This window comes from Mesoplodon bidens (assembly GCF_964165515.1).
Source record: "Mesoplodon bidens genome assembly, chromosome: 1".
NCBI classification, from domain to species: Eukaryota; Metazoa; Chordata; class Mammalia; order Artiodactyla; family Ziphiidae; genus Mesoplodon; species Mesoplodon bidens.
Window position 1 is genome coordinate 215,948,451 of NC_138176.1, and position 20,513 is coordinate 215,968,963.

General features: G+C 55.0%; 1 protein-coding gene across 1 annotated transcript in view; it reads right to left on the reverse strand.

Annotated features, from left to right (window-relative positions):
• Positions 1 to 617: 617 nt before the first annotated feature.
• Positions 618 to 20,513, reverse strand: part of PPP2R2C (protein phosphatase 2 regulatory subunit Bgamma) — a gene marked incomplete at its 5' end in the record, with an annotated part of 138,767 nt that continues 118,871 nt past the window's right edge. The window contains 3 exons of the mRNA XM_081249310.1: positions 618 to 3,391; positions 11,932 to 12,023; positions 17,324 to 17,493. Coding sequence (XP_081105436.1) covers positions 3,100 to 3,391; positions 11,932 to 12,023; positions 17,324 to 17,493 — 554 coding nt within the window. The 3' untranslated portion in view covers positions 618 to 3,099. The remainder of the gene's footprint in view (positions 3,392 to 11,931; positions 12,024 to 17,323; positions 17,494 to 20,513) is intronic.

The window sequence follows — 20,513 nt, forward strand, 5'->3', positions numbered from 1 at the left end:
GTCTGGTTCCTCCCAGATCTTGTTCCCCAGGACACTGAAGCCTACGTGGTGGTGCTGCTGGGGGAGCACCGTATTAGGAGTTAACTGGGCCCAACTAGAAATGTGGCTCCAGCACCTGCTAGCTGTGTGATTCTGAGCCAGTTCCTTCACCTCTCTGAATCTCAGTTTCCTCATCTGTACCATATTCTCAAGTTGGATGTGAGACTCAAAAAAGGTGAGGGGAGAGTGTGAGAATATTTGAAAATCATGGTGGGCTATGCGTCCTTGCTTCAAAACAAAACAAAACAAAACAAAGCAAAGCAAAGCAGAACAAAACAAAACAAGACAGCTGTCATTTATTGAGAGCTTACGTGCCAGGCACTGCACTTTGCAGGCCTTATCCAATTTAATCTCGCCCCTCCCCTCACGACCCCAAACCACGAGGTCAGTATTATCATCAGCTCCATTTCCTCAGTGTTGAAATCAGAGCTCGGAAAGGTAAAAGGCTGCCGTAGGAGCTGGAGGCAGGAAAGCCTGGAAGTGAGCCAGCCAGGCTTCCCATGTGTATCCCCACCCACCATATGTGCCTCCTGACGGGACCCATGGCCCGTTAAAAACAAACAGCATTCCAAGCCTCATTTTCCATGTAACATTTGTTATTTTATTGGAAAAAGCTGGTATTAACATATTTATAATTTTATTCAACAGCTGGATAGTTTGTGAGACACCAAAGAAAACAAGAATGCACCTATGAGTTACAGAGTCCAAAATGGTCAGGCCTGTCTACTCTACCACCACTTATCTGATGCCACCGAGCGATCAGTCCTCAGAGAGTGTTGAAAGAAAAACAAAAACAACCCAACAACTTCACAATGACTATGTGAACGCCCGTACATTCAAAAAGAGCAGAAAATTTAAACGGTGAGGAAGCAAAGTTTGTGACTGTGTTACTGGCCCTCTGCCATGTCTAGTTTTGCCCCTCCCCGTCAGCATCTTTTCTCAACACACATTTTATTCATAATTTGCTTTGGACATCATTATTTTCCAGGGATCCAAAGGCATGCTTTTTCTTCTGAGAAGATCTTTTTCTTTCTTTCCCTTTTTTGTTTTTTTTTTCCTTTCTGGTTTGGTATCCAAAGTTTAAAACAGAGTAAGGAACCAGGAACTGTATTAAGACCTCCTTTTGAATACAGATTTGCACTTTGTAGAAATGGTCCCTGTTAAATCTATGATCTAACAGTAACCTCTACCTGCAAATGCAAATTTCCTCCCAGCGTCTGAATCACAAAGGGAAATGGGTCACACCAAATACCCCAGTAATTGTGTAAGGCCCTCAGAGCTGGATTTTGGCTTCGACAAGATTTCTATACAATTTACCACATTTTGAACCTCTTTACAAAGGGAAAACGAGGAATCCATCCCTGTGATTGTTAACCTTAGTTAGAATAGATATGTACATATAATACTGTCCAGGTCACCTGGATTTTACAGTGATATATAAACAAACATTCTTCATTCATGTTGATTAAAAAAAAATCAATGGACCCATTTCCTTGTGTAATTATCGTATGGCTGGAAGTGAGTGCACATGCGTTCTGTGCTTTGACACACACAAAAGTAGACCATTATCTGTTGAGAAAAATCTCGGGTTGGGCCTATTTCCTGGGTTAGGTTACATCTTGTTAAAAAAAAAATGTCGGATTCGGTCGGGCCTCTTGAACTCCGCTTTTTGAATCAAAACGCAAGCCACGTGGTTCTGCTGCCAGTTCCAAGGGCAAAGACAAGTGGGCGTGGTGGGTGGGTGGGCCGGTCTGGTCCTGACAGAGCAGGAGGAACTGTCCTGGAAATACGCATTCTCTGTGGCCCGAGGGGAAGTGTCCCTTGAGACGGCGGGTCATAAAAGAAAATTTATCCTAACATGGTCATAACATGCAATTTTCTTTTGGAGGCAGTTCAGTGCATCTGGAAAAGGAAGGAGCTGGGGTACAGATGTCGGGTGGAGAGAGGGCGGAGCTCCTCGTTACCCAACCGGCGAGGGGCACCCCGGGGGTCTTCTGCATTCTGTGTCTCGATTCTCCCCGGACCCTCGTCATTGTCCCACCTGCTCTGTCCTGCTTCACAAGATGAAGAGATGTTTCCAGAAGCTTCCAGGCTAGAATGCTGCTTTAACATGAGCCACCAACGTGGTGGGCTATAAAGGGCCTTGTGGGAGCGCCTGGACGGGATTCCTGACTCCCCATTTGGTTGGTGCAGGCCTTGGGCCTCAGTTTTCTTGTGCGCACAATGGGAATGACAAGTTATTCACCTTTAATCCCTGGCACCTGGCACAGAGCCTGGCCCTCAGTGCGCAGTTGGCATTTATGGAGGAAATGAATAGGCACCCAGTTCACAGGGTCGTGATGAAGATTCAGAAAGATCATGGAGGGAGGCAGTATGAGTTCCCACGAGGTGCCAGTGACGGTTGCAGGATGACAGGAGAGCCACAGAGCGGCTGTAGGGATAGACCCATGGGCCCGGGGGGCCGGCACCACGCCCAGCACGGGGCAGATGCTCGCGAAGGGTGGTTTAAATGGTGAAGAAAACAGGCACACACATGGGATTCCATTCCCCTTCCTCTCAAGAAACTGTAACAGACCTGGGATGTACAAAGACATTAAAATAACCTAAAGGAGGAGCTTGCAAATTCTCAGCATGAATTCACGATCCAAAAAGCAAAAAAGTGAGACCCTCGGCTCTGAAACAGTGGCAATTGCTCCATTTATCATCAAAAGAATCCCTGGCTGGCTTGTCTGAGCTTCGTTCTCTGTCCCCGGAGCCCTGATCTGGGGCCAGTGAGGCGCGAGAGAGACATGGCTCCGGGGCTCCCGCGTCCCCAGAAAAGAACCTCTGGAGTGAAAAATTAACGCGCAGAAGTAAAAATCCTAATAAGGTGGGAACGACTGCACGCGGTTAAAGTACGGGATGAAAGAACTGAACTTCAAGGCCGACAATCACGTCGGTTTACTGTGAATCCTTTTTCCTGTTTTCAAACAATCACCAGCCAAGGCGGTCCGGCCCCGGGATGCTGGACGGACGGCCCGGCGCCCCCTGGTGGCCGCTCCGCGCGTGGCCGTGTGGCGCCTAGTGCATGTCGGAGTTCACCTTGTCCTGGAAGATGTACAGGTTGTTGGTGGCCGCGATGGCGATGATGTTCTCGGCCGGGTGCCAGGCCGTGTGCAGGATCTTTTTGGTGAAGTCCAAGCTGTCCACGCTGATGTCGTCCCGCCTCCGCTTGCCGCCCACGCACACGCGCCGCGGCTTGAGCACCGCCCGGGGCTTGCTGCTCTCCCGCGACGCCTCCAGGGTCACATCCCGCTTGGTGTTCCGGTCAAACATGCGGAAGAAGTTGTTGTAGGCCCCGGTCATGATGACGCTGGTGGGAGACGGAGCGGCGTCAGGCGGGGCAACAGAAGAGAGAAGCCCGCCCCTCCTCCCGGGGCTGCAGGGCCATCGCCCGGGAAGCAGACGTGGGGGGGGCGGGGACACGCCTGCCTCTTCCCACCTTCTCTTAGGGTCTCTCGTCCTCCTTCACATCTCGGCTGCCTCAGCACACAGACTTGGGGCCAGGAACTGAGACCCGTTTAATGCTCCGCCCCGAACATCATAAAAATATTCCCTTGTACTTTGTTTGCCCTTTAGTCCAAAAGAGAGAGCCCTAGACTTTCAGTAAGAAGAGGAGAAAAGGGAAATAAACAGAGGAGACACTGGGCTACAAACTCTGCGCTGACAAAGGGCAGGCCCGTGAATCAGCCAGATGTGGCCTCCTGGCGGGGACCCAGGACCCTCCTGTTGTCTGAATAGTTGAGTGACTAAACGATCACTGTCTGCACACCGTCAACGTGCAGGTGTTCACAGACCTCCCCCGTTCTGCTAAACACAATTCTACATTTGTCTATCCACTCCCCACCTCTTCTCCCTACCTCTCCTAAGGAGAAGGGATTCCTGTTGGACCAGAGGAAGGATGTTAATCTACACAGCAAGAGATGGGAGAGAAAAGAATACCACCTACATGGGCCTGGGCCTGGAGAAAGGGGTTGGGTTTTGGAGCAGCTGGGGGCAGGGCATACAAAGTAACTGGGGAGGTGGGAGTGAATTCCAGAAAACAACACCGAGGGTAAGGAAGTGGTCCCCTTCAATGTTCTTCAGGAGAGAAGTGGACAGATTGGAATCCCTCCTCCCTTTAGGAGATGAACTGTGCTTCCTGACAGTGTCATTGCTCCAAGATGAGCCATGAGGACCCCTCGGTTTACAAGGGTCATGCACATGAGCCATGTCTTCAGTATCACCCAAGTCACAGGAGTAATCCCGTGCGCTGGGCTGTGCAGGGTCAGATGCTCAGGCTCCCCGAATGATGTTGAGTCACAGGCTGAAAGTGACCTATGTCCTTGTAACATATTTCCTTCTTGTGGGAGAACCTGGGCTGACACCAGGAGAGTGTGGTACCTGAGGCCCCAGCCTGTAGCATCTTCATGGGAGACCCAGGGAAGCCCACCTCCCCGGGGCCCACATGAGAATGGACAAGTTGTCATTACAAGTCACCTGTCACCTCGCCTGTGGACCATCTCTTAATGTCGGTCCTTTCTAGATGCTGATGGCCTGGATGTGGGCTGGGGAGGCCCCTCTGCTGCCTGGTTCCTGAAACTGCTCAAGGAGAGGGGTCTCCCCAGCAGAGGGAAGAGGGTAGAGTGACATCGTCTCCCACTGTGATTGATACAGCACTTTGTTTCCTTTCTCACTGAGAAGTCTGCCCCTCCGACCTCTGATCCTTCACAGAAAGGACCTTTCACTTGGCTTGGGGCCTGGCAAGTCTGGGCCAGGAACCCCGTTTAGGTTCCGGCCCACAAGCAGCTGCCTGCCCAGGCTGTGCCGTTCCTGGCGATGGCCGTGTGCCCGTGAGGCCAGCCTCCCACCAGAGCCACAAGCTGCACGTTAGCGCTTGGTGCCACCTCCCCTCGACACCCACACTGCTCTCCCTGACCTTGTGTTCAGAGATGGATGGGTAGGTGTTTGGGGGCAAAGAGGATGGGAAGCCCCTTCCATAAAGAGGCTCCTTCCGCAGACGTTCTAGGGGCGTCCAGGCGGAAGCGGGTGAGGTCCACCCGGGCCCCAGCAGGGGGCAGAGGGCACGTGCCAACTGGGTGGTAGGAGAGGCGCTCCATAGAAAGACTGTTTGCAAATGTTCTGGAAGGTTCTAAGGGAACAGAGGGAAAGTGCTGTGCCCTGGGACTGGTACATGTGGAGATTTTGAAACCACCCCCAGGCCTGAGAGGGGAGGGGAGGGAGGAGTCACAGGAGAGAGAGAGAGAAAGAGCCAGAGCCAGAGAGGTCTGTGTGAAGGGGGCTGTCCTCTGAAGGGAGCTGTGCCCAAAGGGACACAGTCAGCCAGGACGACAGGAAACAAGGGGGAATAAACGCTCCGGCCTCTCTCTCCACCCTGTCTCCTTCTAGGGTCCCCAGTGGTTAAACCCGACCAGAAGCCAGTGGGCACGGAGGCCTGTGGATGCAGCCCATGGGGTCGGCCTCCAGGTATAGTCTCTGTGGAGGAGGGTGGAGATGGGAGCTGGAGGGGCAGGTGGGGACCCCTCCGGGCCCACCTCGCAGCGCTAATCACCCGTGGGCCAGGAGCGCCCGCCTGTGCCTCTACCTCCCCAGCAGAGGCGGGGTGGGGAGGTGGGGGGGTGGGGGGAGTGGGCTTCCGGCGCAGGTGTGTCTTGTCTGAGTCCCCAGGGCCTGGCTTGGCCACCTATGCGGGAAGTGGTCCTTGAAAGAAGGACAACCCCTGGCAGCAGCCGACAGGAACAGACCAAGCAGAGCCGCCCAGCCCCCATGCCCCGGGGACGACAAAGACTCAGTAAATGCTTCGTAAACCAAATGCACTGAAGGGCCAGACGCCTCTCTCATTCACTGCCAGACCTGCAGGTTCAGAAGGTACCTGCCCCCAGTAGGGGCTCACTAAGTATCTGACGAACGAATGAACGGATGAATGAACCAGTGAATGGATCACTGAATGCCGGGGCAGCGTCACACACAGTCGCAGCCACCCTCGGAAGACTTAGGAAGGCACGAAACAAGCTGCGCGGCCACCCCCTGCACAGGGACAGAGGACAGGCCAGGGGTGAGTGGAGGGGGCTTCTCGGATGCTATCTGGGGAGGGGTGGCACGTGGCGGTCAAAGGGTTCTGCCTGTTAAGGGGTTTGTCTAATCCCCGGAGTTGAAGGGCGGGTGGGCGGAGAACTCTAACGGGCTTTCTGGCTCTAGTCTCTTCTGTTCTGAAACCTTAACTGCTGTGAACAGACCCAAGCGCTGCTGATGAAATGACATGCTGCGGAGGTGCTGGGTGGGCGTGAGGCGCCCCCCAGCGCTGCTGGCGGGGGGTGGGGGGGTGGGGGACAGTGCCCTCTGCTCCCTCCTTCCCAAAGAAGCCCCCCTTCTCTCCTCAGAGGTCAGCTCACGCCAGGGAAGGGTGGGTTGGCTCTGATGTCGCCTAAGTTACGGCCCGTGAGACTTCACGACAGTGCCACCGCCCATGCGGGAAGCAGGGAGGGGGCTAAGATTGAAGATGCCCCCAAAGCAGAGAAGACCTGGCATCTAAACGTCACTGGAGCCCAAGCCCAGGTCTCTCAGGGCTGCCCTGGGGCTGCTGTGTGTGCCAGCGGCTTCCCCTCGGGGTTGACCCTCGCCCGGGTCATCACCGGAGTGCAGCGGCTCAGCCAGCCAAGGGTCGCCCTTGTTTGGACCAGAAGACAGGGAGGAGGGTGGGGCGAGGTTGGGCCTCCGAGAGGCTGGGGGTGGGGTCAGAGGGGCCATCCTGCCAGCCAGCGCCCAAGGGTCCCAAGGCAGGGGATGGGGGATGGGGAGCAGGGGGTGCTGCAGGGACGGGGCGCGTCACATTGACCTTGGCCTTCCCACCCAGCCTGGGAGGTGCCACCGGGGAACCACTCCCCGGGTCTGCACTCTCCGCGGCCCTGCTTCCCGCCTCTCAGACACAGCAGGGCTGGAGGGGCGGGAGGAGGTCAGGTGAGCAGGTGGCAGCGACCAAGGGCCACTGCGGGTACAGGGAAGCCGCGCCCGAGTCTTTGTGCTCAGGAGAGACCGTGGGGCTGCGAGCACGGGCCAGGTGAGCGTGCAGGGCCGGACAGAGGCCTGGAGCCCCTTCTGCAAGGTGGGCGAGGAGGAGCCCGAGGCAGGGAGGAGGAGGGTGCGCTGGGCTAGCTGCCAGCGTGCGTGTGCGTGCGTGCGTGTGTCTGTGTGTGTGTATGCATGTGCACGCCCCGCCGAGGGACTCCTCAGGCCTCGGGGGTCGGGGGTGACCAGTGGGGATGAACTCTGACCTCCTGACTCGGGGCAGCAAGCCCACCAGGCCTGTCTGGCTCAGCAGACAACAAGAGGGGGGCCTGCCTGGGACCAGGCCAGATGCCCCCTGTCCCTCCCACAGCTGGCTCTGCATCAGGCTGTGTTGCGGGGCGGGCCCCCGGCACAGGGGCCTAGTCACAGGAGGTCAGTGCCGATGGAGGCAGGAGGTCCGAGCTTCATGATGAGGGGACTCCTTCCTGCTTTTGCTCCTTCCTGTTGGCCCGCTCTGCCTGGCCCTGGGACACTGGGTGACACTGGGATGACACTGCTAAGCCAGCAGCAAGAGAAGGTGGATTCTCTCCTTCCTCCACCCCTCCCTCATCTCCCCTCTCCTTGTGATGTCCCTCACCCCCACCCTATAAGGTGGTCCTCCCAGAGCCTGCAAAGGAGGAGGGTGGCCTGCAGAGGCACAGACCCACCTAGAAGCTCTTAAAACCCATACCAGCCCCGCCCGGGGTGGGCTCAGCAGCCTGGGGGTAGGTGCAGCACGTTGGATGGGGGAATCAGAGAGTCCCAAGGGCCAAGGCTCCCTTCCCTGGGCCCAGAGCAGCTGCTGTGGAGCAGAAGGAGCGGAGCTCACCAGCTCAGACTGGGGTCAGGAGCCGGGCAGGAGGCCCTGATGCTGGGTGACCTGGGGAAGACAGGGAAGGAAGCCTTTCTCTCTCCACCTGCTTTACCTGGGCCTAAAAGGCAAAGGCAAAGGCACACGCCACAAGCACATGCAGTGTGGACAGTGCTTGGGTCGGGTCAGCCACCTGGGTCCAGATCCCAGCTCTGCCCCTGGCATGCTTCCTAGCTCCCCGTGCAGTTTTCGCATCTATAAAATGGGGTGAGGGACCCCAGCCCCTGGTGAGAATGGACTAGATAACAAGGTAAAACACTTAGAACGGTGCTGAGCTCAGTAAATCCCACCTCCTGTTATGTAGTAAATGCCAACAGGTATTTCTGGATTCTAACCATCCGTGTGGCCTGAAGCCCCACCCACCGGTCTGACTGGGAGCCCAAGACTAGGGAAGCAGAAGGAGAGAGTAGGTGACGGATTCCCAGAGAAGGAATCTGCGCGCCACGGGGCCCGACCAGGGGGGCCTCGCCCCCTCCCTCCCTGCCGGCAGGGGCGAGAGAAGAGAGAAGACAGCCCCCCCGCCACCCATTTCTCTAGGGAACGGTTCGCAGAACCCAGTGGGCGCTTTCACACAGCACCCATCCTTCTCCTGAGCCATCAGGGGAAGGGAGAGTGAGATCATTAAAGTCATTTGTAACCCACACAGCTGCTAATCCTCCTTCCATTTGGCTGCGGGATCCAGCTGACACCTCTCAGGGTGGGGGGGAGGGAGCCCCACCACACCTGCAGGGAGGGGTCTCTCTCACCTCGGAACACCAGGTTCCAGCACCCTGCAAACCACACCGGGACAGAATGGCCCACTGCTCCCATTCTTAGGTGTTCTCTAACATTCCAGAAGGTTCTTTTTAACAGGGAAAAGGGCAGTTCCTGCTCTGGCTTGCATCTAGGCAAGTTGCTTCACTTCTGCCAGCCTCATTTTCCTCATCTGCACGTGGGGACCACGGTCCTGGCTGCCCTTGTCCCCAGGCTCTCTTCTTTCCACTGGGGAAAGGCTCCTGCCCCATCCTTGTGGTTCTGGAGAGTGTGACAATCATGGTGCTCTACTGCCCCCTGCTGGCCAACTGTGGCATGCAATAAATCATGTCCATGCTGATTGGCTCAAAAGTGAGCATGTGACCCAAACAAAGCCAATCAGATCCTTCCATGAAATTTTTCTATATACCTAGAAGGGTGATTGTGGGCTGGGAGGACAATGGAAGGGGGACTATTTGGGGTCACTATCCCGAACAGCAGGGGGGAGCCATCTGTAGTAGGAGAGGATGAGGCTAGTATTTAAGAAGAAGCAGGGAGGCTCAGAGATGGGAGTGGACAGAGAGGAGATGGCCCCAAAGGTACAGCATGAGCCCTGGGGTAGCCTTGCTGGAACTTCTCAGAACAAGCTTAGGCTTATCTGATTCCTGCAACTGGAAGATACTTGGTTGACACAAATCCCTTCTTCCCAGGCAGAACAGATCAAGGGGAGCTTCCTAGAAGAGGTGGCATTTGAGGTGGGTCTTGGTGGCTCCGCAGGGCTCTTTCAGACAAGACAAACAACAGACCGGTGTGTGCAAATCATCGGACCATCTGCTGCCAATATGGAGCCATGGCCTTGCCAGGAGTTTCACACACAGCATCTTATCCTCAAAGCAGCCCTTGAAAGTCATGATTTATTAGAACTACTTTCCAGGTGAGCAGACTCAGAGAAGTCAGGTGGCTTATTCAAGCATGCAGTTGGAGAGTGGTGGAGCACGGTCTGGAAATCGAGGGTGTCTGACCCCAAAACCGCTGCCCTTTCCTCGCCCCCAGGCTGCCCATCTAAGTCTTGCTAGAGCTGGGTAAGGGGCGCTGTGAGGGTTATCAGATGTCCACCCGCTCTGTGCTGCTACCTATACAACTGGCATGCTGGAAGCTTCCCATTAACATGAGAAGGACAGAAACGCTGAGCTTAGCGATTCGGAAGGTTTGCTTTGGTTTTCAAGGGCAGGGGCCCTGGAGGGCAGCACTTGCTTCTCCCCTTCGTCTCTGAGCTCCTGGAAGGCCGGGACCAGGCTTTATTTACCTTGGGATCCTCCTCTATGGGGCTTGCTGGGCTCATAGGATGCTTGTGTTGAAGTGGAAGGAGGTGGCATACCCCTATGCCTTCCAGAAGGTCAACAACCATTGACTGGACACTCCTGAGGCCCCAAGTGAGGGGCTCAGGAGGGGCTGAGCTACAGTCCCACTCCCAGGGGCACCTCAACCAGTGGGGAAGGCAAACAGAGGCAAGATGAAAACATGTAATAAATGCAAAGACACAGAAGGAAAACCCAGGAGGCTGGGGGTGTCAAGATGCAGAGGACCCTGAGGGCTTCCTGGAGGAGGTGGCCTTGAGTGTGGTCAGGGTTCCAAGGGGTGGGAGTAGAGTGGGTTGTGGAGGAAGGTGGCAGGGACTACCAGGGCTGGGGTGGCTGGCATGTAAACTGCATGGCAGGAAGTGCTGGGTGAGAGGCAGGACAGCAGCTCCAGGCTGGGCACCCGAAAGCCAGGAAGAGAAGGCGGCTCCAGTCTCTGGAAGCCCAGCATCCCCGTTCATGGGCGCCCCCTGGTGGTGATGTGAAGGAAAGGCGGGCAGTGGTCACAACCACTGGGAGTCCAACACATAAAGACAGAAAGACAGACAGGCAGACAGACACACACACAGTAGTATTGGAATCCCCTTTTTATCGTCTTCTGAGATTCTAATAGACCCCTCAGCCCCAGACCTACTGCTGGTAATCCCTGGGGAACCCCCAGTGTGTCAGCCTGGGGGCAGGCCCCTGGAGGGAGTGCCATGGGTCCCCTCTGACCCGGCTGCATCAGCCCAGTCTCAGGCCAGGGCCTCCACCTGGTCTTCTAAGTGTCCTTCAGCGGACCCCCTGGACCCACCATACTGGTCCCTCTGAGAGCACTGTCCACTTGGAGACTCCTCAGGCCAAGTGAGCCCCAGGATGCTGGCAGAAGCTCTAGGGGATCCTCCACCCCTGGACACAGCAGCTCGACGCCCCTTGGGTCCCCACCCATCTTCCCTGGTGGTCCCGGTGGGTCTGTGCTCACAGCCACACAGGGTGGTGGCACAGAAGCTCTCACACGACCACGGCAGTGCCGGCCACACTCAGAACTCGGGGACAGCCCAGCCTGCTCCTGGCCGGACACGCAGGACTGACGGGGTCCACGTGGATGGACGCGCCCCGGGACGGCACCTGAGTCGAAGGCTGCCGGCCCTCACTCCGCGCCTTCTCGCTCACCAAACCCGCTCCGCTTGTGAAGTGTGACAGGCGACAGGCCGATATCCTGGCCAGAGTGCTTTTCAGCCCTGCACTGTCTGGTCACCTGGGTCCCTGCCCTGGGCCTCCCCTGTCCACACTCGCCCTGGGCTGAGCCAGGTGATGGGGAAGCAGGAACTCAGGTCAGGCTCAGAGCCATTTCCCGGGTGGGTGGGGCTGTGAGAGGCGGCTGCACCTGTGGAAGCCCCCAGCCCCAAAAGGTGCAGGAGCTCCGCCATGCTCCCCGGAGCCCAGTGGGCCTGAAGCTACAACCACGATGGTAGAGGAGGGTGGAGGCAGGTGTAGACCGGTGGCTAGAGCCCTCCCCGCCTCGGGGCTCTGGCACCTGAACAGCCCTCAGTCCTGACAACCTGGGGAAGGGGCTGCATGGTGAGCGACCCGGAATTGACTAAAGATGCTTCCACTACCGCTCAGGAGAACAGGGCTCCACGTGGACATTACGTATAGTTTCAGAACATGAAGTTTCCTTTCTGCCCTTGAATCTGAGAGCTGAGAGCTCGAACCTGCTACAAGAAAGACTGCGCCTCCTTGGAACACCTTGATTCCTCAGGCTTGATAACAGTTAGTTGCCCTGACACATCCCGCCCAGGTCACCAGCCGGCCCTGCGGAGTGGAAGGTCCCTAGCTAGGTGGGCGGGGTCCAAGGTCTGAGGTTACCTGTCGCTCCCATTCCAGGCGCATTCGAACTTGTCAAAAATGCAGTCGTTCTCATACAGGGAACAGAGCTTGCTCCGAAGGTAATCGTGGACCTGGTGAGAGAAGGGGACGGGGTTAGTCAAGGGGGGCACCCCGACAGTCCTGGGCCCCCTCCACGAGGAGGGTCTCACTGAGCAGGGCTGTGCCCTCCGGGGTCTGGATGGCACTCCCAACTCAGCCCTGCTCATCGGGAAGGGTCCAGAGCCTGGCACATGGCTGACCCCTGAGCTGTGGCCAGAGAGGGGACAGTCACAGTGACAAAGGGAATAACGCCGAAGGGGACCAAATCCTGGCTTTGCTCCTCCCTGGCTGTGTGACCCTGGACAGTGACCTCACCCTCTCTGAGCCTTGGTTGATTCATCCTTAAAGTGATAAGAGCAGTCACCTCATGGGCTGTTCTGGGGTCAAATGTAAGTGACTATTTGGTATAGGGTCATGTCCCCTGAGGACAACAGTCACCGTGGGCACACTGGTGACCATCATGGAGAAAAGGGGAAGGAGAATTCACGCAGGCCTCTCAAGCGTGATCTCGGCAGCCGCCACCTGTCCTGTTTTATGGACGAGGCACTGAAGCTCAGAGGTTAAGTAACTGGCCCAAAGTCACACAGCGTACAAGTGGAAGGCCAGGATCCTCTCCCAGGGTCACCAGACACCACAGGAGAGATGGTGATGCCCCATGATCTGCGTCCATCTGACTGTAGCCCCATCCCACAAGCTCTATAACCACGGGGCCTCCTGGGTGCCAGCTCTCTTCGGGGACATGGCCCTGCCCTCTGGGTGGCGGAAAGGGCAGGTAAATGGGTAACATGAAGCCTGAACTCCTGGCTTTGCCCTTTGTGACCCAGGGGAGTCACTGAGCTGCTATGAGCCTCAGGTTTCCCATCTGAAAAGCGGGTCATGAGATTCCCCCCGCCGGAGAAGAGCATGAGAGTTCAGGGCGACGACCATGGGGCAAAGCACCAGGCAGGTGTTTGTGACCCCGATTAACTATGGAGGGATGGAGAGAAAAAAGTGTCCAACTCCTGCTGGGCAGTGACATTGGCCACAAACCAAGGGTCAAGTGCAGGGAGGGGTGGGGAAGAAAAAGGGGCTTTTGTCCTTTTCTGTCGGGGAACCTCTTATTCATCTCAAAAAACCCAGCTTTAGAGTAGCTCTCCTCCCTGGCAGCCTCCCTGGATTCCCCCCAGGCTGAACTTCTCTCTCTGACTCCTCAGAGCATCAAGTGCACCTGAGGCTCCTGCCCTGACTTAGTGTGTGTTTATATTGACCCCGCAGCCTGGAAGGTCCTAAACACAGGACTTCCTCAGGCCTCGGATGGCATGCCCCTCCCCAGAGAGGGCTCCCTGCCCGCCCTGCCCACGAAGCTTGCTCCACTGCCCTTCTCCTCCCAGTCAACCTGCACTCCTGTTTATTTTTATTTTGGGGCCGTGCCTCGCAGCTTATGGGATCTCAGTTCCCCAATGAGGGATTGAACTCGGGCCCTCGGCAGTGAAAGTGCCGAGTCCTAACCACTGGACCACCAGGGAATTCCCTGCACTCCTGTTTTAAATTCTGTCCATACTCTGACATCACCCAGATGTTTCTCTCCAGCCAGGACCTCTCTCCCCAAAGCCCACACTGGACCGTCCAGACCCCTCGAGGCTAGTGAACCCTGGTCCCTCTAGCGTCCCCCATCCTTTCTGTACAAAGGTACAAAGGCCACAGGTGACAGCATGTTTCCACACACTTCTTGTCTCTCACACCCACATTCAGCCTGTCCAGAACCCAAAGCAATCCGGAGCCCAGTCCCTTCTCACCACATCTGTCCTACGTGGCCACCCTGCTCCAAGCACCACCACCCAGCTTATTGCAAACGACTTCTGACTACTCTCCCTGTGTCTGCCTACACCCCAATCCCCAGCCCTGGTTTACCTTACAGGCAGCAGAGGGGTCCGTTTGACCAAGCTGAATCATGTCATGCCTCTGCTCAAAACCCTCCGGTGCACACAAGTCCCCCTGGTCACCTCTCTGACCTCAGGCTCTTCTTCTCTCCCATATGTTCACTCTGTGCCAGCTGGCTCCTCACCATTTCTTTTTTTTTTTTTTGGCCATGCCGTGTGGCATGTGGGATCTTAATTCCCTGACCAGGGATTGAACCAGCGCCCCCTGCATTGGAAGCGCAGTCTTAGCCACTGGACCTCCAGGGAAGCCTCTCCTCACCATTTCTTGAGCGCACTAACCATGTTCCTGCCTCAGGACCTTTGCACTTGCTCTTCCCTCCTCTGGGAACACCCTCCCTGTAGAGGGCTCATGCCCTTATTTCCCCTAGGCTTCAGCATCCTTATTTTCTCTGCCTCAGCCCCTGGTTTGTCACTGTTTTGGAAGCTTGTGATTATTTCACCTATTTGCTTGGTTTCTGGTCATCTTCCCTGACTTATTTGTCTTGTTCCCTAACAATTTCCCAGTGGGGTGCACAGGGCCTGGCACATCACAGGACCTCAGTACATTTTTAAAAAATAAATGAGTGGGGTTAGAGGCAACTGGAGACGGTGGGGCTGAAATAGCAGGGCCCTCCCCCAGCTGTTCCCCTTTCTCCACTCTGCTTCCTCAAAAGCCCTCAGCGCCTCTCACGTGGTGTGTGTCTGTGGCTAGAGGTCTCCTAGCCCATGTCCATACCAGGCTCAGGTTCACTGTGTTCCTGTCATCTGGGACCCTTGAGGGTGAGGCCACGGCTTCTCCCTTCTTCTGAGCCCAGGGTCTAGTGGGGCACAAAGCACCAGCCCAGTATGTGTACGACTAAGATGAATAGGGATAAATGGTGCCTGAGGTCATTCCTGGACACAGACAAATTGTTAAGATGCTCGTGTCCACCCCTCCAGGTTGGCACGTTTGTGTGTGCTCCTTGCACTCAAGGCAGCCTCACTGATGCACTCGTCCAAACACGCGTGCTGTTCTCTCCTGCATACTGAGTGCCTCCTGCCCTCTGGTGGCAGGGTGAGGAAGGGTGTTGACTATGGAGTAAGAAAGACCAATCTAAGGTCGGCTGCTTGCTACTCTACCACCACAGATATGCCATTTAACTCAATTTTCTCCAAATAAAATGGGATAGAGAGAACACTGTCCCCACTGCCCAGGACAGCTGGGAGGCTTAGAAGAGGAAAAGTGTGCCAAGTTCTTAGGTCAATGAAGCACATGCTAAGGCTCACTCAACACCCATCCCTACCCTTTTCTCCCTGTCTTCTTCAACCACAGAGGCCATAAACCTACTTATTTTTCCAGCCTGGTCATGGGCCTGTTCTAGCCAATGAGTTGTAAGAGGTCTTCTCAGGACTGTTCTGAGAAAGTTTTTGTGTTCATAATAAAACGTACCACAGACCCAACCAGCACAGCCTTTCACATTTCCTCCTTTCCTGAATAGATGGTCAACATACTTCCTGGAGTTGTGGCAGCCGTTTTGCCACCATGAGGTATCAAACATGAAGGTAGAAAACCAACACTCAAACGATGGTGAACTAAATCACAGAAGTGGCTACTGGGACACTGAGCAGGTCACAAAGCCACTAAGTATTCTAGGATACTCCAGGCTTCTTGTGAAGGGAGAAAAGCCCCTATCTATTCAGTACTGCAAGTCAGCCAAACACAATTCTGTTTTACGCAATTTCTAGCGCCTAACAGCTTAAAAATGTTAGTTATGTTGGTTTTATGTAAAGATTACTATTTTAGAATCAACAGGTCAGCTGGGCCAGAAGCCAAGCACCCAGCTTTGGACATGGTCCTCCAGAGCAGTGATTCTCCCGCTTTATTGGGTCCTCACGTGCTTTGGGAATCTGAAGGCTCTGGACCCTCTCCCCACAAAATGCTCACATTAAACACTGCACCTAGCTTCAGGGTCTGGGGGCTTTTGCTGACACCAGGGACACGAAAGGCTGAGGAGCCTCAGAGGGTTGGACACAGTCGTGTCCCTGGGCAGGCTCTGGGAAGGTGCCAGAACAGTCAGTCCCACAGGTCTGAGCAGGGGTTAAGTCATTCCTGCCCCAATCTCTGATTCCTCCCATTCTGAAAGGTAGAGGAGGGGCTGACCCCTTCCTGGGAAGTGCAGTGGGAGCTGGAGGCCTGCAGTAAACACAAGTGGCTAACAAAGGGGCCCTTTCATGAATCCGTCATCCCGAGGAAGCTGGGGGGCGGGGCAAGGGCACCGGAGCCGCCCCAGATGTCCCTGTGGCCGTGGAGCTGCCAGAAGCAAACGTGTCCCAGGTCAGACTCTGAGTACCCCGTCTTCCCCTCTCAGCTCTGTGCCCCTTCCCAGTGGGGGCCCTCCGCCTCTCAGGACACTGCCCTCCCCCAGGCCTTGGCAGGGAAGGAAGACAGGAAAGGGGGCTGTGCAGCTCCCATTTGGGCCCCGAATCTGTCACTGCCCAACTGTAAGGCAGCTCCCCATATCCTAACCTCTCAGCATCCCAGGTTCCTTTACTGTCAAGTGGGGCCGATATCAACCCATTCACAGGGGCAGTAAGGAATACAGGTGAAAAATATATGTGGCACTCTGTGTGCACCCAATACTTGGTGACACCATGAGGGTTTGGCTGGGTCTTCTGGAGGGGGGGTACTGTTTTGCCACTCACATCTGCACAAGCAAATCCTACTCATCCTACAAGGTCCAGCACAAAGGTCACCTCCTTCAAGAAGCCTCCCAGACTGCCCCAGCTAAAGACATAACGGGCGCAGCTTTAAAACAGTCCCCTGTTTCTTTCCAGTCCCCGCCAAATTTTAACATCACAAGAATTTTGTTTTCTATTCCCTAATATATATGGATGAATCATAACGGAAAAATAATAAACGACTTTCCAGGAAGGTGTCCATGCTTCACCCTGTAGGCCTGGCTGAAAAAGCCTGCCCTGAGTATTTAGAAATGTACCACGCTCCCATTTCACTGCTGTATCACCAGCTAAGGATGCTCCCTGGGAGAGGGCAATGCTTAGCCTGCGTTAATGGTAGGACTGCAGACGCCGGCTCCAGGGGAGGGAAGCCATCGTCTGCACCCTCAAGCGGAGCCCAGCCTGATGCTCATCTTTGCCCCCTGGACCTTGGACTGCAGGCCTCGTCACAGCCCTGCCCCAGGGCAGGAGCCTGCAAGCAGAGGACACACAGCTGCCCGTGAGGCGGGGCTGAGCGAGTTCTCCTGTCCTTGGCTGAGCTATGTGGGATGAGCTGCCTGATTTCTCAAGCCTCAGTGTCTTCACCTGCAAAATGGGCTTATGAAAGCCACCCTATAGCTGGGAAAGCCCCTCAGTGTGAGTTCTCAGCACCGGGAAGGGCGGCTGCGGGTCTCCCACCTACAGAGGGGCTGCGAGGTTTCCCAGGCATCAGGGCCCACCTGGTAGGTCTCTATGGGCCGCGCCTCCATGTTCAGGTCCCAGACCTTGACTGTGAGGTAATCGCGGGTGAGCATGTACCGGCCGCTGTGGCTGAACTTCACGTCCGACACGGAGGAAATAATTTCCGAGAAGAAGGAGCGGTTACTGGGGTCCTCGGGCTCTTCAAATACTGCGGAGACAAAAACAACCACTGTCACTGGGCCGCTCCCACCCGTGGGGTCCAAACAACAGACGACTCCGTTTCCACTCTGGGCTCATGCGGTAGGTCATTTATTCATTCATCAAACTTATAACTAAATACAGGTCAGGCCCAGGCCCAGATGGATCCTGCAAAGAGGGAAGAACCAGCTCTTGGAACTGTTTATTGAGCATTTACTCTAAGCCAGATTCTGTGCTGAGCCTTTCCCGTGTGTTACCTTATCTAACCCCACAATAAAAACATCAGGTCGGTACCACTAATATTCCCATTTTATAGCCAAGAAAACTGAGGCATGGATGGCTTCAGAGCTGGAAAAAGTGGTGGAGGAGGGATTTGAACCCAGACCTGTACTCAATTTGCTGCTCTCTGCTGCCTCCTGCTGGTGATGCCAAATGCCAGGACTGTGAGGTGTCCGGGCATCCTCGAAGGTGCTGGACCACGTCCTGGACTAGGCTGGGCACCGCCTGTGGTTCTAACTGGCTCTGGGGCCTCTGTTCATGGTGCACTGGGCACACATGGCCAAGCCCCACTCATAGGTATGTTCTGTTTGGCTGCCATGCGGGTTGTAGCAAAATCAAACGTCACCACCACGGATGCAGCCTGAGTCCCGTTTGCTGCCTGCCACCCACCTCCTATTATTTTAGGCCAGCTGCTCCACACAGGAAGTTGCTTACCTGACCCCTGAAGGCAACAGCTTGCTGCCTTTACCAGAGGTCCCGGAGTGGGCAGTGAGCGGCTCCCCAAGCAGCATCCCTTCCCTGCTGTCCCCCAAAGCCAGGCCTTCCTGACACAAGGAGGTTCCCATGCAGCAGGACAAGCTCTTCCAAGTTCCATGTCTGTTGCTGGCTGTCCCAGTAGTTTGCCCACCTCACTGGACAATCAGATCCTACAGTGGCCCTGGTGCTGCAGCAGGATGGAAATTAGGGTCCCTGCTGACCATTTAGGACCTGGGCCATGGATGGGCCTGGGGGTCAGGGAAGACGATGGGGTGGTGGGTTGGCAGCCATCTACAGCCAGTCTGGAAGGACTTTTAAACATTTGACAACCTGTCCAGCTGTCCCCACGGGCACCGGCTGAGTGGCTGCCCTGCCTGCTGGTCTCAAGGCTCCAGGCTTAAAACAGGGAAGCAGAGAGCTGATCCCATGTCCCCAGAGGCTCACAGGAGTGCCCTTCCTGCTGGCCCCTCCTATGTGGGAAAGTCCCATATCCCACTTCCCAGGTCTGTCCCAGCCCCTTACCCCCCATCTGGGAACGCGTTCTTCTTCTTGTCCAAGGTAGACACTGCTCCTGCCTTTCCCAGAGATACAACTCCTGCCCAGCTCCCCTCGGCAGGGTGGCTGGAAACAGTTCCTGGTGGGCCATCTCATGTGGTCATGCCTACATGCATTCACTCATCCTCTCAGTTAACCAGTCCATACTGAGCGCCCACCATAGCCAGGCACTGTTTGAGGCCCTGGAATGCAGCAGTGAGCAACACCCCCATTCTCCTGGAGCCCACATTCTCCTCCCAGAGACAGACAGTAAAACTCAGTGACATGCGATACCATTGGGCTGTGATGGAAGAAAGATAAAGTAAGTGAGGAGACAGAGAGAAATGGGGGCTGGTGATTTGGATAGACAGGGCGTCTATGGGAGAGCACATCTGAGCAGAGACATGAATGAAGTGAGATACCAGGGAGTAGAACTCCAGGCAGAAGTCATAGCATGTGCAAAGGCCCTGAGACAGGGATGAGCTGAAGGCCACATAGGCTGAGAAAGGCGAGAGCAAGGGGCTGTAAGCCATGGGAAGGGTGTCATCCTGTAGGCAACAGGGAGCCACAGAAGGGTTCGGAGAGAGGAAGGGCTTGGCAAGATTTGGTTTTCTCCAGGATTCCCCTCCCTGCAGTGGGGAGGGGACTTCCTTGTGGGTCACCTTTAGCCTCTAAAACCTCTGCATTCTGATTGGTCATCTCACATAATTGTGTTTTGTGCCCTGGTACACTGACACCTTTATTTTTGCAGGTATAAACATTCGTAATTTTTCTTTGTTAAGCCAAAAAATTTAAATCAATGACATTTCCCTCTTCTCTCAGATGCCTGGAATAAAGACAAATTCAATACTTGATTTCTTACTTAAACTAAAGCACTGAGATTCTGTATTGTCTTTAAATGAACAGGGGTATAGACCTAATACTTGGGAGAAATGGGGCAGGTTTGAAAGAAGATGCACCTCAAACTCTCTTCAGGGATCTGGGTGGCCCCCAGCACTTCCCCTGGTACGTGGCAGGAACTCTCTCTTGACTGAATTAGCATCTCTGCTGCTAGGCGTCAGACAGAAGGTAAGATATAAAAGCATAAAGCGGGGTCTGTCTCTTGCACCCCGATCTTGTACCCCTCGCCTGCCTCGGTGGATTCCTCCAGCCTCCACCCAAACCACTAGGGCTGGTCTAGCTCACTCCGCCCTGCACCCTGCAGAGCTCCTGGCATACTTTGTGGGGTTTCGGTAGGCAGATGGGGACCAAAATCACAGAGGAGCATCCGCACCGGATGTCACAGAGCCAGGGGCTGCGTCTTCTGCTAGCTTTAAGGAGCAGGAAACCACAAAGGTCAAGGGCTGAGAGGATGACCTAATCCATAGTTGAAAACAGAAGCACCAAATGGCCCACTGCAACCTCAGTTCTGGCTGTACTTGGGCACTTCTGATGGTTTTTTTAAGCACAAAAGCACCAGAACTGAAAAGGATTAGTGGGAAGGATATTAACAAGCCTGAAAAAAAGTTATACCTAGAAGTTCTTAGTTTTCTTGTCAAATATTTCTATGAAATTTTTGATACAACTATTTTTTGTCAAAAGACTGCAGAATCTTCCGTATCAATCCCTCCCCCCCACCCAAACACAACCTGCACGTTCCCAGGCCATTAATAAGAGATAAGAGGGTCTCCCTTCTAATTGACGGAATCACTAGGGACATTTCACAGTAATTACTGCTGCCAAGGGTTCAAAGAATTGCAT